General features: G+C 51.2%; 1 protein-coding gene across 3 annotated transcripts in view; it reads right to left on the bottom strand.

Moving 5' to 3' along the window:
* TRAPPC9 (trafficking protein particle complex 9) overlaps positions 1-22,807 on the bottom strand; it is a 401,874-nt gene that overhangs the window by 220,180 nt on the left and 158,887 nt on the right. The window contains exon 18 of one of the 3 annotated variants that reach the window (XM_032467930.1): positions 9,030-9,368. The exons of the other annotated variants lie outside the window; for them this stretch is intronic. Coding sequence (XP_032323821.1) covers positions 9,123-9,368 — 246 coding nt within the window. The 3' untranslated portion in view covers positions 9,030-9,122. Of the gene's footprint in view, positions 1-9,029; positions 9,369-22,807 lie in introns of those variants that run through there. 3 annotated transcript variants of the gene reach the window in all.

Genomic DNA, 22,807 nt, shown 5'->3' with positions numbered 1-22,807 from the left:
AGGCGAACAGCGGCTCCCAAGAAGGGGTGTCCCATCCTCGCCCTTGCTTCACACCAGGTTCAGAGCCCACTTCTGTGCAGGCTTCTCCTATTTCTGCTGCTTCTACCTGGAGGGACATCTTATCCACATTGCTCCTAAAACATAGCTTGTCTTCCAGACACAAGCAAGAGGCTTAGAGTCGGAGAGCTGTGGGCTTGAATTTCAGCTTAGCCACATTATTAGTTTACTTGCTTAAATAAATCAATCTCTCCAAACCTTCACTTCTCCACTATAAAGAGGGATCATGCAATGCCTAAATCAGAGAATTAAGAATAAATCAGTCAAAAAAAAAAAGATGCCCAGCACCTGGTAGCACAAAACATACCAGTTTCCCCCAATGTCTCTCTCTCTCTTTCCTATTACCGTGGACTACACCCCCTGGAAGGCAGGGACCACGTCACCCCACCTACGCATCCAGGTAGCATGGTGCCCAGTGCTGAAGCAGCTGCTACTGGGGCAAGTGAATGAGTGACCGCAGTCCTGTCCTGGGCCCTGGGACATGAATACAGAATGACACCTCCACCCTGGCAGCCTCTGGCCCAGGTGTGGGGCCTCCTCTCTGCTCCCATCCATCACAATTCCTCAAGCATCCCATCAGTCAGAGAAAAGAGATGGGGCAGTCTTCTAGCCACAGCCCTACATGACACGTGCCGCAGATGTGTATGGCCAGGAAAAGATTACAGAAACAGGCAGCGCTGACACACACCACTGTCCTCAAAGAGCAACTCAGGCCCCACGGTGGAGCTCAGGAGCAGGGGGCCCCACACTCCGAGTCCCTCAGCAAATGGGGGCCGACGTCAGGACTCTTCACCTTCCTGTGCATAAGCCTCCACCTCCCCTGTCGGAAGGAGACAGAGGATGGACCCCACAGAGGTGTGAAGACCCATTGTGGGGAAGCAGCACAGAGAGTGCTGGATGTGCCTTCCCACCCTTGGCCCCATCTACCTGGCTGCCCTGTGGCCTGGGGTGTACCCCTCGGACCCTGCTCCCCGGCTGGGCTCAGCCAAAGGAGGAACAGCAGGAGACTCAAGGGTGGTGGGAGGGAGGCAGGTACCCAACCTCCCCAGCTCAGCAGGGCTGGGTCCTCCCGTGAGCCAGAGCCCAGCCTGGCCACACATCCACAGCTGCAGCTCTCAGAGGCTCTGGTAGTGCCACGTGGTCCCCTCGTCCCCCTACAGGCCTAGAGGCGCTGGCAGCTCCCACCACTGTCACCTGCTGGGAGCCTCACCCATGACAAACACCACCTGCCCGCTTCTTCCCGCTGGGACCCTGAGCGCCAGGGGCGCCAGCTTTCACATCCCACCGCCAGCCCCTCAGAGCAAGAGGAATGTCTCCAGGTTCTGTGTAACTTCTGCCCATGTCTGTTCCTCTATAAAAACAGAAGGATCTTAAAATCCCTTCAACCTCCCCCACTGGGGCAGAAAATACAGTGAGTTCTGGTCACTTTCCTTTTTACAGCGGAATTCTAAGGGTAAAGAGAAAAGATTAAAGAAGAAAGTCTTCTAAAACCTCAAAACCAAACCCACTCACTAAAGCAATCAGAGGGGAGTGGTGGGACTGAGCGCTCACCTTGAAGCCGTGGTTGAGTCTGGCGGGAACACATGTGTCTGCGGGCGTGTTTCACCCACACACTTCCAGGCATACCCCTCCATCCCAACCTACCTGCAGAACAAACTACAAACAGCCAACCCAACAGGCGCTGGAACGACAAGCGCCAGACTCAAAGCAGTGGCTAAGCCGGCCACGTGGTGGGGAGGACGACGGGGAATCAGACCAGCGGTACCAGCTCGGCTACGTCTTCAACGTCTGGCTTCACTGGAAGGCCGGCCGGACAGCCAGCAATACAGCAAGATGTGAAGAATCCATGAGCCGAGGGGTACCATGTACACTTTACAGTCCTCATCTACGGACTCAAACCCATGAGACTGTAAGAAATCTTCACATTTTGTCATATTTACTTACAGGCGGAGGCCTCAGGGCTCCTGCCTCCCTCCTCAGAAGTAACCACGACCTGGAAGTTTGTGTCTGTTGTTGGCATGTATGTTATATCCTTATGACATGTATGCAAATATTATATTATTTTCTGCACGTTTTCAAACGTGATGGAAATGTAATCATACTCATCTCTTTATTCTGAAACTCACTGTTTTCGCTCAATATATGATCGTTTCGAGATTTCACCGCGCAGATAAATGAAGACTTAGTCCAGTCATTGTAACTACTGTGTGGTATCTCAATATATGAATTTAACATGTTGTATTTAAGAGCCCTCATCAACGCACATTTGGGCTGTTTCTAACTTTCACTACTCCCACAGCAGCGCAGGGAACCCCGCACTTGCCTCCTTGTTCAAGAGCTTCTCTGCTGTGTCATCCAAGAAGTGGGGGCAACAGGTCGAAATGCACACAGCCTCACCTTTACTACAAGGGCCAAATGGCTGCATGGGTTTACACTTCAGCCACCACCACAGGGAGAGTTCCTGTTTTGCTACATCCCTGCCGTTTCTGGGATTAAAGATTTTTGTTTAGTTTTCCCAATGTGATGTGGTACATTTTACGAATGTGAACCTACATTGTCCCATCCAGCCATACGTCTGTCCATCCAGTTGCTCACCCAACAGAAATTTAAACTGTCATACGCCAAGCATTGTGCTAAACACACTGAAGACACACAGTGAACAGACAGACAAATCAGTGGCCTTTTCAAGGAACAGGCCGTGGACAGAAATAAGACATGATGAATGGAATGTCGGGGGGTCCTAACCGTATGGAGAACAGTGAAGCAAGACGGCAGGGGAGAGAACGAGGGAGCGGCCACTGATGCATCTCCCTGGTCAGTACCGACAGGCGCATCAGCCACAACACTTCCCCCCAGGCCCGGGCATCGGGCAAGCGAGCGAGGCCACCGGGGCACTGGAGGCGGGACCCGCACCAGCTCAGGCGTCCTCTTCTCAGAAGGGCCGGCTGCCCCTGCCGCCCATTTCTCTAACTTCTTACTGACTCGCCCTCCATGAAGTGCCCCCGTCCAGTCTAGAGACCAGCCCCGCGCGGTGGTGAGTGCTGGTCACCTCTCCCTTCCTGTGGACTCTCTTCCTGTCTGTTCAACCCTGTCGTTACTTGGGATACGTCGTATACACCGAGAGACGTGAAACGTGTGCTGCACGCAGGACTTAGCTTTCCATTTTGTTCACTGTCTTCTCTGCAGAATTCTGTAAAAGTTTGATGTAATCAAACTGGTCAGTCTTCTCCTTTATAGGCCAAGCCCAAGAAGCCCTTCCCTCCCACAAAGGCGCTGAGGAGTCTCCTGCATTACCTCCAAGAACCATATTCATGTTGCTTTTTCCTCGCGTCTTTATCCTACCTGATACTAATTTTGTTTATCAGATCCCAATTCCTTTTTCTCCACACGTATGACCAAACGTTCCAGTGTCATTCATGACTTTCCCCCACTGATTCACGGCGCCTGCCTGTTGTTCCACATTCCATCAGTCCCAACGCTCTCATCAGAACATTTTTATAAAACTATGTTAGGTCTGCCACCTGGCTGACAACAATTATAAAGCATCATAGATTCCAAGGTGAATTTGTTTTCAGAGAGAAAACAAAGGCTTCTTAGAATTAACGAAACTGGGCGCGTCACCATTCCCGACACCTGTGGATCTGACTTGGGCCTTTCTAATTACTTTTACAAAACGTGTCTGCTGTCCCAGTACAGTCACCAGACTGTTGTAACTGCCCTTGTTTTGTACAGGCCTTAGTGTCTCAAGGGGCAAGTGCCCTCGCCCCAGCCACGTCCCTCCTCAGCCTGTTTCGGCTGCTCCTTCCCGGCTCGCTCTTCTCCTGTGGGAATTCTAAGATGAGCCTGTCAGGTCGAGTTAAAACTCCTGTTGGAATTTTACTAGGAATGCTACGGAATTCACAGATTAAACTAGGAGTAACTTGACATCTTCACAATACTGAGGTTTCCCATCCATGAACATGGTACAGACTTGGCGATTCCATCAGATCTACGTTTACGCTTTGTAATTCCCTTTATAAAGGACTTAACATCGAGGTTCTTTTTCAAAGTACCTTACAGTACCTGTGGCTACTGTGAATGCGAATATTTTAAATTGTATTTTCTAACTGTTTTTATTAGTATGGAGACATGCTATTAATTTTTTATCCTGAATCGAGAAAGCTTACTGAATCCTCTCACCAATTCTAACAGGTGTCTATCGGTTCCCTTGAATTTTCCCAACAAATGATCTGATCATCAGCAAATAGAGATGGGTTTGTTTGTTCCATTCTGATTCATGTATTTCTCATGTTTTTATCTCTTCCTATTGCATTAGCTAGAACTGGGGCGATTTTGAGCCTCGTCTCGCTCCTGACTGAAAAGCAAATGTGCTAAAAGTTTCATCGGTAAGTGCGACATTTCATGACTTCTCATTGACACCTTTCATTAAGCTAAAAATGCTCCCTTGAAGTTTTAGTTTACTAAGAGCTGCTACAATTAATGTACGTTGAATTTTATTGAATCTTCTGTATCTATTTAAATTGCTTTTCCCTCAATTAATATGCTAGTAAGATATGTAACAGAGATTTTCTGACATCCGTGCATTTCTAAGATAAAGTCTACTTGGCCATGCATTTTATTCCTTTTATGCCCAGCAGAACTTGATTTGCTTATGTTCTATTTCCGGATTTGGGGGTTTTTTTGTTTTTGCTTTTGTCTTTTGCATTGTGCTAAAATTTAGTCACTAATGCAACTTTTGGACCCAGAACCCAGTTGTTTCATATTTTTTATTTTATTTATATTTCAAAAAATGTTTACATTTTAACTCACAGAGATATTTTGGGTTTCTCTCTCTCCCTCTCTTTTTTTTTTTTTTTTTTTTTCCTGTTACTGCCTAAGCTGTTTTTCTGGCAAGAACAAATCAAAGCAGAATCTGCTGAGGCCTGGAATTCCACCCCAGTTCCCCTCCTATGAGTCCCTCCTCACCATCTCTCCATAGCTAAACCTTTGCCTAAATTCAGTACATACTCCCTTATGGGACAATGCCTGTCAGAGGTCCTAGCAGAATACCTGGCATATAATAGAGTTGACTCATTCCAATTAACAAACTGCTGAATGTTTAATACACTAGCTGAATTTTCAAAACCAACCCTCTTCAAGAAAACAAGAAATGCTACATATTTAAGGAATTTATGAGGATATATTTAGTAAATTCTTCACCAGCTAGTCAACTCTTACGCATGCTGGACTTTCTCAATGCCTCCTTTGCCTCCTCTGGAAACACGTCACACAGCGCAGCACATGCAGGAGGCAGATGTGGGGCCACGGAGACGTGTGCCAGCTGCCACAGCAGGTACCCGTCTGCCACTCCCATCAGAGCAGATTCCAAGGGTTTGGTAAGGAACTGAAGTCTACCCTCAGCCCCCAGGAATATGTGTCAACAGGTGCTGTGTACACATGTATGGGGGGCTGCGGGGTGCAGGCGATGTTTACATAGACACAGTTCTCCCCTCAGGTTATACTCAAGCATGTTCAAAAGGCATGTTCCTAGAAACCAACTATATTTAAAGCTATTTTTTAAAGAGCAACACTATGACATTTTATCATTAATTTCAGCTTTGAAATGTTACTTCCACCTTAATAACATGGTTCTTGCCAGCCTCTCTCCTAAATTACTGTGCCTCTTATAATGAATAATAACTAATCAGCTCCTTATATTTTCTCAGGCAGCAGGCTCTGAAACCACTTACCCTGTCATTAATAAACTCTACAGCCTTGCGCAAGTTCCTTAATATCTACAAGGCTCAGTTTTCTTATAGGAAAAAAAACTGGGGATAAGAGCACTGGTTTTGCAGGGCAATTCTGGTAACTGAACACAGTCAGGTGTGTGAAATCACAGATGCTCGGTAAAGACTAGGTTCCTTCCATCTCTATTCAGGCGTCCATCTCTTCTTTTCTTCCTGTATGACTGCCGCTTCTCCCTTTTCTGGTCCCACGTTTTGCTCTACCCTGCTACGCTGGACCACTCACTACCCACTTCATTACGAACTTCAGCAGAAAACCCACTGGCATGAACATCCTACATCAGGACCCGCCCCCTGTGCCACCGCAATGCCACGTGCCTCTCACTCCCTGTACACACGGAGAGTGTACACACACTCTCAGCACACATGTGGATGTTCACATCTCAGAAATATGTCCACTTCTTGGTTGATGTCTTATTCTAGGCACGAGACAGCCAGGCGTGGCCAAAAATCAGAGGAGACACGGAGCTGCACAGGCTAACACTGTCAAGAGAAGTTGGCTGTGTCAGAAAACAGCACTGCTTCAATTCTTTTGTCATAAGAGTCATAATATTTATTTATAGCTGGATAACTTCATGGCAGGAAGATGGGAAATCAAAGAATAAATCATAATATACTAACATTATCAGAGTTATTTTTATCTTAAATGTGAACATCACTCTTGGGCTCTGGCCTAAATGAGCGTAATTACAATGACTGATGAGACAGACAGACGCAGCTCAATCACCAACAACGCTTCCTGGTTTTAAAAAGCATTTTATATATATTATTCTACTGAATTCTCAAGCCACAGAGAGCTCACTGACAGAAGAGGACACTGAGGCTGGGACAGGTACAGGGACAAGCATATGGAGTCAGCGCCCAGGCCACCAGACTGGGACACTCACACCGGGCGCCCAGCGCCAGGGCCCTGGCCGGGCTGCCGGAGCTCCTCAGGGCAGCCTCCCGTGCAGAGCGCTCCGCAGCAAGGGAGGGAGCTGCACTTGCGCACTTCATCAGGAAATGTTTGCTGAGGTGCTGCTTTGTGCCAGGAGCTGGCTCAGGCCAGCAGTGAGCAGGGCACCAAGGCCCTGTCCTCAGGGAGCCCATCCTCCAGGGCCCGGGTGCGGGGAGGAGAGAGGCACCCAGGCGGCTGCGGGAGGCAGGCAGGTCTGATCACTCACACCAACACGCCCGGACCGCCGGAACAGAAACGAGCCCCTCTGCCACGACTCTGCCCTGTCACCACTCAGAGCCACCAACCACACCTTCATTGACTGTCACACCTGGGTACTGGACTCCACTTTACTCCCCCAAATTCTCTCTTGTAACAGGTTTTCTGCTGTCAGAGAAAAGCGCTCCCGAGGCGTGTGATGGACTTGCTGCCTGAGAAGAACTGAGGCTGGTCCACTTGTCACCTCACTCTCACCGCCCCGGGTCATGTTCATGCACCCCGTGTCCCATGCCACCAGCTGTCCCCAAGCTAGCTCAGGATGGTAAGAGGCCTCCAGGCAGGCGGGCAGGCAGCGCCCACTGTCCCACCGCGCTCGCCGAAAACCCTGCATCGGAGCCCGCGGGATTCCTCCAGAAGGCTCTCCTCTCAGGCTGCACCTTCTCACTGCCCTGCTACGACCCACAGGGAACTTCGGGCAGGGTGTTTAAGACTCATGTCCAACAACACGCACTCACCTTGCAAGAGACGGCGCGGGGAGGCTCCTGCAGGGAGACGCACGACAGGGAGACTGGTGCTCATGCCGAGCTCGGTGCTTCCATCTGCTGCTGCACCCGATCGTGCGCCGCTGGGGTGCCAGCTGCTAACTTACAGACACCGCTGACTGTCCTGTCGTACTGACTGCGTTTCCTGAAGGGCGCACCCACTTGGGCGCAGGAAAAAGTGCCCAGGGAAGTCCTTTACACTGTCCATCTGTCCTTGCTGGGCTAAGCCGGCTTGTCTGGGGAGGCTAAACAAGGTAATAAATATGAAAGCCCCTTCCCGGTGGCAGGAACTATCATCATCATCATTACTACTACTATTATTACACCCCTGAGAGCAATGGTGCTGTCTAACCTAGGGTCTCACTCCTGTGGTGCCAGTGTCCCTGCAAACGACGCCCCATGGGTGCCCGGCAGGCCAGTGTCGCCCCTGACAGCAAGCCAGGCAGGAACAGCCCAGGACAGCCAACAGCGCAGGGCCCTCGGGCCCTCAGATGGATGCAGAATATTCTTCTCTCCGATTACTGACCGGGCATCCCACTGCTCGCCTGCGAAACGGGGGGAGAACACCTGCACGCGGGCTGCTGTGTTGGTGAGACGTATACAGTTCGTCTTCTTCCGAGGTGCCCAGGGACCCGTCACCTCACTCGCGTCTTTGCTCAACTTGACCCTGTTTATGAGGGACAAATCTGAGCCCTGAGAAATCTGAGGAGCCGACACGAGATGACTCTGTGTAACACTATGCACACACACCCCTACGTACGCGTGTCTACCTGCAGGTGTGTCTGTGTAACACTATTTAAACCCCAAAGGACTCTGACTGGATGACACGCTCTGGCGAGATACGTGGGCAGGACGTCTGGCGGGGAAGACGTGCACGTGGCGGAGTGGGGTGGGGACGGTGGAGGTGGAGGTGGGGGTGGGGTGGGGCTGGGGGTGGGGACGGCGGAGGTGGCTGAATGCACACACTGCAAAGGCTTACGGGGACCGGGCACGACTGCCCAGGTTGCCATCACACCATCTTCTTTAATCACAACACCCTCCTGTGTGTACATCATCAGTGTGGCCCTCATTTTATAGATGAGGAAAAGGAAGGTCAGGAGGTACTCAGGGTGGACACTAGCTGGACCAAAGGAGTAAGCCCCCAAAATCACCAGCAGCCACGGGTGGTGAACTAGAACCAGGAGAGGAGAGGGGCTCGAGACAGAGACAAACGTACAAAGCAGCTGGTTGATAATCACACCCCAGCCACATCCACACTGAAGGGCAGGGGAGAAGAGAGGTGGGGGGTGCTGAGATGGCCAGGAGACCCAGGAGAAAGGCTGAACAAGGACCCAGGCACGGCCGGGGCTCTCTGCTGCTGCTCCTCTGGCACTGTCTCCCAAGGGATTGTTTTTCTGTTTTAAACCAGTGACTTCAATAAGAACAGAATAAGGAAGTTTATTTCAATTCCTTGGACACCGCAGGTCTCTGGGGAGAGCCAACGTGAGAGACAGCAGAGCTGAAATTATAAATGACTTCTCCTGGCTGATACATGGCATCAAAACCAGTCAGATGACATTCAACAAAGGGTTCATCTCACTGCGACATTCAGTTGCAAAGAATTGATTGCAGGGGACAGATACAGGGAGGCTGAGAGGGACAGCGGACGAGGGGAGGGGGTAGGAGGGCAGGCAGCCCCTCAGCGGGGGATGGGCACACCCTCAGTAACCGTGGCGACACAGGAGCCCCTGCACAGAGGAGCCAGAGCTGGAGGACAGGCCCGGACTCCACCGTCTGGTGGAGGGTCTCTCCTCTTGAACGTCCTTCCTTCCTCTCTGGATTAGTCCGCCAGCGCTGCCAAAATAAAGGAGCGAAATGGGGTGTGACGGAAACAGCGGAAATGCACTCTCAGCACAGGGGCTGCAAGTCTGAGAAGCAGGTGTGGGCAGGGTCGGTTCCCCCTGAGGCCTCTCGTCGGCTCTGGCCGGCCGCCCGCAGGTCCACGTGCAGACAGCGTGGAGTCCACCCCAGGAGCACGGGCGCCCCCGGCAGCTAGGCCTTCTGGAACTTCTCTCAGTGATGTTTTACAGATGCACATCTTCCACTTCTTTGTGTTAAGTTTATTCCTAATTATTTTATTATTCTTAATACTATTATTAAAAGAATTATTTTCTTAGTACCCTGCAGCTCTGCTGACCTCGCTGAGCAGTTCTAACGGTGTCTGAGTGAAAGACTCACACAAGACCGTACCTTCTGCAAGCGGAGGTGGTTTGCCTGCCCCTTTCCGACCTGGAGACCGGCCCGAGTCCCCGGCCAGCACCGCCTGCACAGCGCGGAGCAGGAAGGGCAGGAGTCGGTCTCGGGGAGCATCCTGGCTCCCACCGCCAAGGTGACGTCGGCAGGGCGTCCTCGCCGGTGCCCTTTACTCGCTCTCCCTAACGGGGCTTGCTCTCTGCGGGGTTGTCTGTATGGTGAAGGGCTCCTCAGTCTCAGGTCTGCACCGCTCCCTGTGGTCCCTCTGAAAGGCAGGGCTGATCGGATCGCAGCCTTTTGTTCAGACTCCAGGCTGCTGTGGGAGCCCCGGCCCCTCCCCAGCACCTCCCACCACCCTCGCTTTGCCCTTCAACTTCTGACAGCAACCCGATGGAGACTCCCCAGCACTCTTGGCCACTTCTCCCCCCACCCGTGACCGCCGCCTCCTTCTCTCCGCACGCGATTCTGTGACACCCAGGTCCCGACAGGTCTTTTAAGTCTGTTTTACTTCCTCTCAGAAAGGCACTCTCTGCAGAGTCTGCTGAGCTCCCTGGTCCGTGCTGCAACCCCCGAGCGCCTGTGCCCACAGTCCCCACGTCACTATTCAACAGCTGTGAGGACCTCCTCCCTGGCAGGTGTCCACCCATTCAAGCACCATCTCCGTCTCACTGGCCTTTGTCCCACCCACATCTAAGACAGTGCTCGGCCAGAGCCTGCGCCCTCCGGCACCGGCGGACGAATGAATGAATGACTCACCAAACCCACCCACTCTACCAGCGGAGGGCTCTCTCTGAAGAGCAGATTTGACTGTAACAGTCACCTGCTAACATCCCGACAGCTGCTGATACCTCCAGGACAAAGTCCATATTCCCTACCGCGGCATCAAAGGTTCTCCAGGACCTGCTCAAGCCCACAGCTCTCCGTTCATACCTTCCACTACACCCCACCCCCTGAACCCCTGAGAGCCGTCTGCGCCCCCAATACCAGAGCTCTTCTGAGCACCGCGCTTGTGCTGTGCCCCACCCTCCCTCTGCCGGCTGCCCCCAGTGTCCTTCTCAGAGGCTCACCTGGAAACCCGCCAACCATTTTTCCAGAGTCAGCTCACCCAGCACCTCGGAGCTCTAGATCTGTTTACACAGCTGTCTACGCCGCTTGGCTATTTCAAAGGCACCCACACTGCCCAAATCTGAGCGTGAGCCCATGACCAGGTCCACCCTGCCTCTGCCAAGGGAACTCCTTTCCTGTCCCACATTTCCCGGCACAGACACGACTCTACCATCAGTCCCAACGCCCAGGTCAGAAACTCCGTCTCCTTCCCCCACATCCTCCACCACCAGGTGCCAGCCTTTCTTGTTTCCAAATCTCTCTGAAGGCCATCACCTTACCCAAGCCATCATTTTGTTTCTCTTGGACTAGTATCGTAGTGTTTCCACACTGGCCTCCCCTCCAGCGCTGGTCCCCACACTGGAGCAAGGGTGCACGCTTACCATCTCACCCCCCTCGTCCCCCCACCACCTGCAATCCTCCAAGGCTCCCAACACCCTGGTAACAAACACCAAGCCTCACTGTGGCCTACAGGCTGCCTGGCTACGTTCCCCCGGCCGACCACCACTCCAGCCCCCTCGCCCTCTGTTCCCTCCGCTCTGAACGTCCACCCTCTCGCCTGTCTCCCAAGCCCTCACTCTCCCTTCAGATCTCAGCGTCTCCTTGGGAAAAGCTCATCTGATACCCTAGTCTGGGTTAGTCTCTGACCTCAGAGAATCACATCCTTGCCGTCAGAGCTTCTGTCTCAGTTATTTGAATCAGAGGACTCTGTCTACAGACTACAAACCCCGTGAGAGAAAGACCCTATCATTGTGGCCCATGGTCCAGCACACGCCTGGCAGAGACAGGGGCTCAGCGCGTATCTGTCACGTGAGCAAACGTACGTGGAATCTTGACTCCTCGCGAGTCTCAGTGGAAGCGGCCCAGTCCCTCGGCGGAAGTCCAGCATGGCACTTGGGCTGTGCTCTGAGACGGCTGTGCTGTGGAGCTGCTGCATCGATGCATCTCCCCCTGCTGGACTGAGCTCCCTGTGGGCAGGAAGCTCTTTCATTACCATCCCTGACCCTTAGTAGATGCTCCCTAAATAACAGCTCATGGCCGACGGGCTCGCTCCGTGGATGGGTAGATTCTGGGGGCTGCCACTTCAAAGGGCAAAAGTTTTCACCGGTAAACACAAGGGCAGGGAGATCTAGATGCGTTTCCAACCTGGGACTGTTCAGCCCAGGAACACCAAGCTTCGGGAAGGGAGACCCACCCCTTTAGGAGTCTCTAGTGGAGACTCGGTGAGACTCCCGGAGGCAGGGGCCAGGGCCCGTCGGGTCAAGGTAAGGAAGAACCTCAGCTCCCTTCGCTGGACGTGACCAAGCAGAGACCTCACGGCCACCACTCACATGCTGGAGAAAAAAATCCCTGTATTTGGTAGAGACTGGACTACATTTTTTTAATTCAGAAAGTATTTGTCCAACACTTAATAAATGAATGCTGGGAACAAGGGGAACAGACACAGAGAAGACACACGGCCCCGAGGGGCATGAGGGTGACCGTTCAGATGGCTTCCAACCCTTAGATCTTAGGTGTCACTTTAACTAACTAAAAGGACAGTCCCAGTTGTTTCAATACGTAATCCTTTGGCCAAAAAGATAAATTTCTGTGGATCTATTGACATGTGACCCCTGACTGTCAATCAATGCTCAAAAAAACAGACTTGCTAAAACCAACTGAGTGTGTAACTTGGTTCTTGCAACACCTGCCAAATTGATGGGCAAAGCCTGACAGGAAAAGGGGCTCTGTTCCGATAACGGCGACAACGAGGCAGGCGCTGGTTTTGGAAACACTTGTGAATCTTTCAAGTGGCTTGTCTGAGAGCCACCACTTAGCAAGTTCAAGGGCGTGCCTTGGAAAGCACAGCGGTCAGTGCCTTCGCTACGAGGAACGCGAGGGTAGGCGAAAAGCACTGGGGTTCAGAATGAGGGTCCCGGGTCTTGTCTACCACTAGCTGTGTGATGGAGGACAACGTCCTTCCCTCTCTGAGCCTCGGCCCGCTGCATGGAGAGGATAAAACTCAACACGACAGGACTGCTGTAAGGATCCAGACAGCATGCCGACAGCAGGGCCTGACACACAGGAGGCCCCGGCCTTGCGCTGGGAGCGAGGAGACGTGGGCGTTCAGTCCCACAGGGATACTCACTCGCCACGTAAAGCCTGGGCAACCAGTCAACATCTCAGAGCCTCGACTCCTGCCTCTGAAAACTGAAAATAATGATTCTGCTTGCCTCCCAGGACTGCTGGGAGACTCAGAGGAAGGGTGGGCGCCAAAGAGGGTGTTAAACTTCCGCTATTAACACAGTGAGCAAAAACACTATCCAATTATTTTTGAATTATAAATTTACTTTCTTTCTCCTAGTATGCAAGAAAAAAGCCACATGCTTCCAGAAAGAAATCTGAAAACAATCTGTACCCGCACCAGGAGCCTAGCAACAGTTTGCAATACAGGAACAAAACCGCCGAGGGGCAGCGGAGCGCCGCCGGGCTCCTCCACGCCCTCCGCAGCCACGGAAGACGCAGCCCAAGGCTCACAAAGATGAGGAAAAGCAGTCTTTATGAAGTTACCACCACGAAGGAAAGAGAGCGGCCACCGATACAACGTGGGGACTGCCCCAGGATCTCCAGAATGGAGATATGGCCGAAAGTTTTTTAACTGTGAAGACCAGAGAGGATGGCAAAAATTTTCATGTACGAGGGAAGGAGCCTCAAAAAAGCAAGTCCAAAAAAAAAAAAAAGACTGTAAAACCATCACACTGCAGCAAAAATTGGAAAAAGCACTGCTTCTCTGCTCAGAAGCCTTCCATCTCTGTGGACAAGAGGGGAGCAGGGGTGACCCATGGGTGAGAGTGTGGCTCTGAGAAGGGTCCAGAGCAGAACGAGGTTCCACAAGGCTCCCTGGAGCTCTGAGCCAGGGGCTGCCATCAATTTGGGGCTAAGGATTCAATTCAAAGAAAAAGCCAATTCTTTTTCCAACAAGTGGAACTTCCAGGTGCCAATTCTGCATGAAATCATACATTTTCTTTCCCATTAAATTCAGTCATTTTTCCTTTTAAAAAAGGAGGTGGGTTCTTTTTATACAATGAATGTACTTTCACTGTCAAAATGTTAGGAGATATTGAGAAGCAAAAAGAAAAAAAATCACACATAATCCCAAAACACAGAAAGAACCCTTGTTAACACCTTGATGTGTGTTCTTCCAGACGTTTTCTGCGCACACATACGGGGCGTGTATTTTATAGGAGTGGGACCACGTCGCTCACACTATTTTGTTAACATGTTTCGTTACTTAAGTCCTGGGCGGCTTCCCACGTTAGCACGGCCTTCCAGGTCTTCGTTTCTGATGGGCATACACCATATGGATATACTGTACTTTACTTAATTCCCTATTACTGGGTATTTGCTGCTCCTAATAATTCGGTTATTTAAATAATGCTTTGACAAACGACCCAGTATACACATCTTTGTTCATGAGTCTGTTTCTTTTTCTAAAAATTAACTAAAAATAGAATTGTTGGCTCAGAAAATTTGCACACTCTAGGAGGCCAAATAATGCCCCCCACCCCGGAAGAGGGTCTCTCCCGAATCTTGGAAGCAAGGACTAACTTACTGTGAGTTTACAGCTCAGCAACTACTCCTCAGGAAGATCAAGTGACTTCCCCCAGATTCACTTATTTTATTTAGCTGTTCAACAAATACTGAAATACACTGAATAGGTACATACGGAATAGATGCTGAACACGGAAATATCTCCGCTCGCCAGCATGGAAGGGAAGGAGCGTCCCTGCCCTCAGAGGAGCTCCCCTCCCAGCAGTGACAGCCGGTGACAGCAGGCAGCGAGGGAGCCAGGTGGGAGTCACTCTATTTAACAGAGGTATCAGCAGGTGTCCTCCCTGCAGAGCTGTGCCTCCCACCGGCCTCCAAACCACGCCCACAAGTAAAGCCCATGAGGCAAGAGAAAAGCTGGTTGAATAAAGCAGAACTTTGGGGATAATGCCAGAAGTTCTGAACCTCACCCAAGCCACTCAGCTGAAGTAAAGAAGGACATCAGGTCTCTCACTCTGCAAACCCAAATAAAATCAAGCATTACATGTAAAAAAGGAGCAAGAAAAGAAAAAAAAAAAAAAAAACCACCCAAATCAAGTGACTGATACTGTTTCTGAAGCAATCCTCCTTAAAGGGGCCCACCCGCGGCGCAGCTCAGCGCTGGGCTGAGGAGGGGCGGCCCCGTGTGGTGAGACGAGGAACTGCATGGCAGTGCACTGCCCAGGAGTGCGACTGCCAGCGAGCATTCCTGTCTGGGCTGGAGAGGCTGCTGCCCTACTCAGTAGTCAGGGAAGGGGAGCAGGTGCCCGTGGACCAGACTAGCCCGCGTTCTGAAAGCGAGCGAGCAGTCACGACAGGCACATGTGATGAGCACCGTCTGTTACTGAGGCTCGCGCTGTGCCAAGCTCGTGCCCAGGCCCTCGATCCCTGCCTGGTTTGGTCACGCTGTTACCATCCCTCTTTTCAGAGGAGGAAGTCGAGACTCAGAGGAGTCAATGACTTGCTGGAAGGTCTCAGCGAATAACCGAGGATCCCTAGAGTTCTCTGGAACCCAGGTGGACCTCCACTGGAAGCGGCATGCCCAACCCTTCCCCAACTCTTCCTTTTGGTGACACAAAATAAAGTATTGTCTGCAGGCTTCACAGGGCCCTGACTGTGCGCCAAGCACCTTGCCAACGCATCTCCTCTGCACAGTCCTCAAGGTAAATCTGATCCTGACTTGACAGGCACAGGAGCTGCAGCTCTGAGAGGTGAAGCATCTTGCCCACAATGGCACAGCTGGCCGGGAGCAGAGGCAGGATTCACCCCCGACCCACCGCTCCAGGCGTTAAGTGTTCGTTTAATTACTCCAACCACAATGGAGACTGAACAACGGGCTGAAGATTCAGAGCGAAGCAAGGCTTGGAGGGGCAGAGAGAGAGAAGGGGGTGCAGAAGCAAGCCCAGCTGGAACGGGCCACAGGGTGTCCAGAGCACAACAGAGATGCTACCAGAGAAGGCCTGGTTCCCGACACAGGACAGCCTCTCCAGGCCGGGTCCCAGGGCTCCGACAGCAGGGGCTGGAGACGTCGCCCTCAGTGCCACTGCATCCCGCCCGCTCCACATGGAGGCGCCCACCAGCGCTCAGCAGACTCAGCCCCACTGCAGGACCAGACTACCCGCCTCGCACTTACAGCCTGTTGCTCTGTAAGTACCACTTGTGCTAAAATGTACCTACAGAATCCAAGTGAAATTGGGAATGAAGGAACTGTTCAGTTTGCTGCTGCAGGAAAAACCCAAATGAAGGAGGCAGGACGGCCCCAGCCTCCCACTGCTGGCTCAGCTGCCCGCCCTCGGCACTGAACGCCCCCGCGCTTCCCTCAACTACCCGGCCGTCTTCAGTCCTCTGCGCCTTCTCACACGCTGCCTCCTGTGTGGAAGGCTTCTCCGTGCGCCCCAACCTAGTCCAGGATTGATTTTTTTTTTTTTATTACTGTGCTCCTTGCTAGTCTGAGTTCCGTAGAAACAGTGCCAGTCTCGTCTGCTCCATATCCCCAGTACTAAGCCCAGTGCATAACACATAGTAGGTGGTCAATAAATAATGAATGAATGAAGGAATAACCAAAAAATTCCAGCAGCCTGGACGCCGCTGCAAAACGCATTGTGGGAGGAGGGGAGAATTCAAAGTGTGAAGCTCCGTGGGTGCACGAGGTGCTGGCTGCACAGCAATGTGAATGTACTTCAAGCTTCTGGAACGTACGCTTAAGTGGGTAAAATGGTCAATTTTACATCTATTTTATCCCAATTTTATAAACTAAATCATTTTTTTAGAGAACACAGTCCAGGATTTCTTGGGACATATATCCCCACAGGTAAGGGGGTGCTGTCCAAGTATAAAGCATAGAGCTAAGTCTCTGGGAACACAGTGACACTGGTAATTAGGGGGAGGATAAACATTGTGTCTAAGTTTTTCAAAAAAAGGGTGAAGGGGTGTAGCGGGGGATGGGGAGAAAAAGTACTAAACCTTCTGCACCTGCCACATGCCGAAGGCCGTCCTTGCACCCCCACCACCTCATCCCATCCTTGCACCCCAGACACGCTGTCCTGACGTCACTGCACAAGTCAGGGGACAAGGCTCTCGGATCGGATCAGGACCACACAGCTGGCGAGCGGCTGAAGTAGGTCTCAAACCTAAGGCTGTCTGTCCGGGATAGCTTCAATTTTACTGATGCTGAGTGTACAGGGCCATGAAGGCATCTGAATGGGAATACCTCAAAGGAAATTAGAAATTGAGGTGTCAATTCCAGTAAGAAAATGGAGCTGAAGGTGAGTCTTAAGCTTCTAATATTCCATAAGCCACGAGCATGTATTTTATGCCTCTCACTTCCAAGATAAAAGGCCACAAGCAAGCTGACCCAGTCCTTCTGTAAAGAGACGACGGGGATTATCTGAGAACATCTCCCTTCCCATCTGGAGGGAGAGCCCCTTCTCACGGGTGCACCTGCCCCAGGAGCAACGGCCCTCCAGCCCCAGGAAGTGTGCACCACGGAGGCGGGGGGTGGGGGGTTTCTGCAGGAATCTGTGTGGTGACTGCATGAAAGGGGCTGCTGGTGGGGCAGGGTGTGCGGAGAGGACTGAAGATGAGGACAGACCCTCGTTTCCCTCCTGAGACGTGGGTCCTCCCACCACAAGGGGCCGCCTAGTGAAACGCAGTGACAACAGGGTACGCATCTCATGAGTGCAGCCCCTGTGTCGTTGTCACCACACGCATTAGCCTCTCGAGGTAGTTTTGTCTTTGATCCAAGCTTCCACGTGGATTAGTACTTCACTGCTTTTCATGGCTGTGTAATATTCCACTGTGGATATACCACGATCTGTTTATCCACTCGCCCACTGACAGACCCTGGGGCTGTTTCCACCTTTGGGCTACTGTCAATGTGAGTGCACAGGTGGCCCTTCTGGGCTGCCACCCCACCCACAATAGAAAATCTGCATATAACTTCATACAGTCAGCCTTCGGAATACACAATTCTGTGTCCATGGACTCAACCAACCACAGATCGTGTAGTCCTGTAGCACGTATTTACAGAAGAAAAGCTACATATAAGTGGACCTATGATGTTCAAACACACAGGGTTCAAGGGTTCACTGTGCGTATTTGTTTGAGCAGGTTTCCAGTTCTCAGATGTATACCCAGGGCCAGAACTGTGAATCAGGTGGTAACCCTGTTTCACTTTCTGAGGACCCACCACTCTGTTCTCCACAGCAGCCAAACCGTTCTCATCCCCACCAGCTGTATCAATAGGGTGCAGTTTTTCCACATTCCCATCAAAATCTGTTACTTCCCGGTTTTTGATAATAGCCGCCCTAGCGGGTGAGGTAGTACCTTGCTGTGGTTCTGATTTGCGTTCAGTAACTACTTTTGATTACAAGTAAAGTCAACATTCACTGTAAAACACTCCTAAGTAATGTTATTTTTACTTACTCAAAAACTGATGATTTTCCCAGGTTCTGCAGGGATGCACAGGCTCCTCCGGGTCCACGTCTCACCCCTCACTCTTTGTTGGCTCACCTGCCTGTCTCCTCTGGACTGTGAGCCCCTGTGACAGTTTAGGTCATGCCCAGTGTCCAGTCATTCATTCAACAGAGGTTTATTAAAAATCTTTTTTTGTATATGTGTAACTAAAGCATTATGCTATACAGCAGAAATTGACACATTGTAACTGAGTATACTTGAATTAAAACAAAAAAAAAAGTCTCTGTTAACATCTCAGGCTCCACTCAAGACACCTGGGGCACAGCAGGGAACAGAACCTGGTCCTCGCCCCAGTGACAGTGACATTCTGGTGAAGGAGATACTGCCCATGAGCCAGCTAGCCTGGCCTCAGGCCGGTTCCTCCAGATGCCGGCCCCTCAGGCAGCACCTCCGCTCCTGGCCCTCGGTCTGTTTGTCCCAGCTTCACAGGGAGGACCAGACAGGAGAGCAGGCAGGGCCACATGAAGGAAGAAGCACTCAGCTGCGAAGGCCGCGAGGAGCCCTTGTAACTCGAATCAGCAGCCGCTACTGAGCCCAAGGGCCCCTCATGCATCCGGGGCTGACAGCGCTGCCTGCGCACCCGGGCGCTGGAGAGGCACAGCTCAGACCAGCACTCAGGGAAGCTTTCCAGTAGAGCAACAAAAGCAGCAGCAAAGAACGTAATGCTGGAAAAATACTGGGACAGAGCAACAAGGGAAATGAACCGAACAGATGTGAAAACAAAACTGGCTCAAATATTTTACATAACGTTTTTCCAAGCCTTTTATTGAAAGTAATAAAGTTGTGATACGAATATTCTTTGATGTTTTAACAAATAGAAGCCCTTGCAGGATACTCCCTGTGTGATTTTTTTTTTCCTTTTCTCTTTTTTACTGAAGTACAGTTGACACACAATATATTAGTTTCAGGTGTACTACACAGTGATTCGACTTATATACAAACTGATAACCACAAAGTGTCTAGTCACAATGTCACCGAATGAAGGTATTACAATGTTACTGACTCTAGTCCCAGTGCCACACATTACGTCCTCGTGACTTATTTGTCTTATAGCTACAAGTGTCTACCTCTTAAACCCCTTCATTTATTTTGCCCACTCCCCCACCCGCCTCCCCTCGGCAACCACCTGTGTCTTCTCTGTCCTAGGAGTCTGTTTCTGTTTTGTTATGTTTATTTGCTCGTTTTGGTTTTTTAGACTCCCTATGCAAGTGAAGTCATATGGTATTTGTCTCTCTCTGACTTAGTTCACTTAGTATGATGCCCTCTAGGTCCGTCCATGTTGTTGAAAATGGCAAGGTCTTGTTCTTTCTTATGGCTGAGTAATATTCCATTGTATGTATGTATACACCACGCCTTTATCCATTCATTCTAAGTGGACACTTAGGCTGTTTCCGCATCCTGGCTACTGTAAATAATGCTGCAGTCAACAAAGGTGTGCAGGTATCTTTCCAAATTCCACTGTTTGTGACTCTGAAAGTGGCAGTGGGGTGGGGGTGGCAGGAGTCGTGGTATGACTGCCCTCTACATCAGGTGCATAAGAGCCATCGTCTTCAATTTGCCGGACGTTATATGAGATGCTCTATGAAGCCTCATGTTACTTGACAAAAGGAGACACCATTATGCCTGTTCTCTAGATGAGGAAACTGAGTTCACAGAAGCAAAAGAACCCACCTCAGGCCACTCAGCTAATAAGCTGAACAGCCACACAGGGAGCCAGGCATGATGCTCCAAGCCCAGGCTCCCTTGCTCGCTGGCCTTCTGACATCTTGGCCGAGCATCTGACACATGCCGGGGGTGTGGAAAAACAGTGCAGAAAGTCTCTAACTTTCAGGAACTCACAAGCCACCTAGGGAACCTGACAGACATCACACTCCACTGCACAGCAGAGTGAGTTACAGAAACTCCAGGAGTACATCACCACAGTGGGAGAAGAGCCTTGGGGGGATCTGAGAAGCAGAACGAGTCCTCAGAAGAGCGGACTCTGCAGTAAAGCAGGGAGGACGCGGGGTTGGTCTGCCTTCCAGCGTCCACTTGCTCCCTGTTTTCTTTGGAGAGTCACGCAGTCCCGGGGCCTAGTTCATATACTCTGGAGGGAGTGACCTGGTCCCCCCAGCCTCAGGGGTGGACCTGAGGCTCGGACGGGGCCCACGCCAGCCTCCATTAATCTGGGGCATGTGACTGGCTGCTGGGGAGGCTGGTCCAAGATTTTTTGGTCAAGAAAAGCTAAGTGCATGTTGTTTTCCCTCATTCTAAGCCTGGGGGAATCCAGGCCTGGGGGGAGGGCAACCTGCCACGTGGAAGCTGAGAATGGTACCAACTTGCAGGGAACAGGAGAGAGAGATCAGAGACGAAGTAGGGCCGGGCTCCTGCCACTAACGGCATGAGAAACCCTGCTCCGGACTCGGAAGGGGCACACGGCCACGGGGGAAGGGCAGAGGGCTCCAGTGGGAGCAAACACGTCTTAGGCACATGAGGCGCGCGCACACACACACACACACACACACACGAGCGTGTGTGCACACCACCTCCTCCAGGCCTCCCTGTCTGGTGCGCATCTGCAACATGGCCTTGACGACCCATGCTGGCAGGTGGATCACACCGTGTTCTTCTACTCTCGGGGTTTGTCACCATCAGGAAAAAAGCTGGGAGACTAGAATGAACCAGGATCAACCTGACGGGCCCCTCTACAGAATGGTGGCCAGAGGAAGCTGGAAGATTTAGAATCGGGGGGCTGGGGGGAAGGGTAGAAACACCGTGAACCCAGCTGAGGCCTCCAGCCTAAGTGAGCCTTGGGCCCCGGACCTGTTTTTAGCAGATTTGGCACCTGCAGCTCACAGGGTCTCCCCACAGCCAGGGACGGGCTCCTTGAGTCCCGCCTGGGCCTTCAGTCTCACACAGCCCCTCCGGACGTCAGGCAGGGAGCGAGAGGCAATTAGCAGGTCATTTGGGCATTTCTGGGCCTCTGGATATGCAATCAAATTGTCCTCCTCAATCTTAACATTCTTACCCATAATATTACAGGGACACATAAAAAGGTATCACTAACGATAGACACGAATAGGTAAGTGGTCATATATATAGGTGAGGAAAAAACTTTTAAAAGAACTTTTTAAATTACTGAGTAATTACTGCGACATTCTTCATTTATTCACCCATCCATTGAAAACACTGCATTTTTATTATATATATATGAAATTAAGTAGGCAACCACTGAAGATTTAATTCCTCTGGAGGAACAGACCTAAAAGCCTTAACTTACAAGTCATTGGAGGTTACTGTGATTATCTGTGCTTACAGCTGTGTCCTGTTAAATCTTTGAGGAGTTATTTATAGCAAGAACCATAAATAGCAAGATACAAAAGTAACCTCTAGAGTCAGAGCACATAAAAGAGCTGAGGTCCTCACCACAAAGGCTCTTCCACCGGCTTACGATGCCCCTCACACAAACTCCTGACACTGGCGATGCTAGCAGTGCATCTGAGGGGGACAGAGGGACCCCAGGGCTCTGCAGGAGCAAGCTAGGACATTGCCAGGCTGTGTACTGGTGCAGGAAGTAACATCTCTACCTTGTAATACATTGAAAATGAGATTTGGGGGTAGAGGATGGCTACACCAAGCCAAGGAACTCTGCCCAGGATCTGTGAATGAAAAACACTGCCAGCCTTATCAGTACACAAGGATGCTGCGGCCATCAAGCCATCAGCTGCTACCGCCACCACCCCGACAGTGAGCAGAGGGAACTCAGGATGGAGAGAAGCAGGCAGTCTGGCCGCTGCCCCCAACAGTGCCCCCTGACAAAACTCAAGATGGGAAAGCACAGGACACTGGCCCTAGAGAGCTAAGGTGCATATGGAAGCAATGACTTCAGTGAGCCCAGACTTTTGCACCTTCCCATACACAGAAAAGCCCTAAACTCCTTGACGTGTCTGGCTTTCTTTCATTAACAGTAATCTTTTGATGTTCCAACTACCTGATCTTTCTTGCAAAAACTCCTGTATATCCTGAGTCCTCCCCTGTCTCTTGGGAGCAGTCCCTTAGAGCTACCTGAGAGGCCACCTCCCAGGCTCGAGTCCTCAGAAAGTCCAACAGATAAAACGTAACGCTCAGCTTTCAGGTGGGACATATTTTTTTTTTTCAGTCGACAGATCAAATACGCAAAATATAAAGTCTCTGTCTTCAAGCGGAGCCTGGTGTGGTGAGGAGGACAGATAATTAACAAGAATGACAGCAGCTGCAGGTGCCATGTGAGAAAGGCCGAGTTAGTACCCGAAGGACAAGTCAGCTGGGAATCCAGTGCAGTCGTTGCTAAGGGAGTAACAGAGAAAGACAGCTTCCTTGTTCAGGAACGGAAAGGCAAGCCGAAGAGGTGGCACTGGGCTGGGCCTGAAGCCCCA

This window comes from Camelus ferus, chromosome 25, assembly GCF_009834535.1.
Source record: "Camelus ferus isolate YT-003-E chromosome 25, BCGSAC_Cfer_1.0, whole genome shotgun sequence".
In the NCBI taxonomy this organism is placed as follows: domain Eukaryota; kingdom Metazoa; phylum Chordata; class Mammalia; order Artiodactyla; family Camelidae; genus Camelus; species Camelus ferus.
Note: the sequence above shows the minus strand (reverse complement) of the source record. Positions and strands in the feature narration are given on the sequence as shown.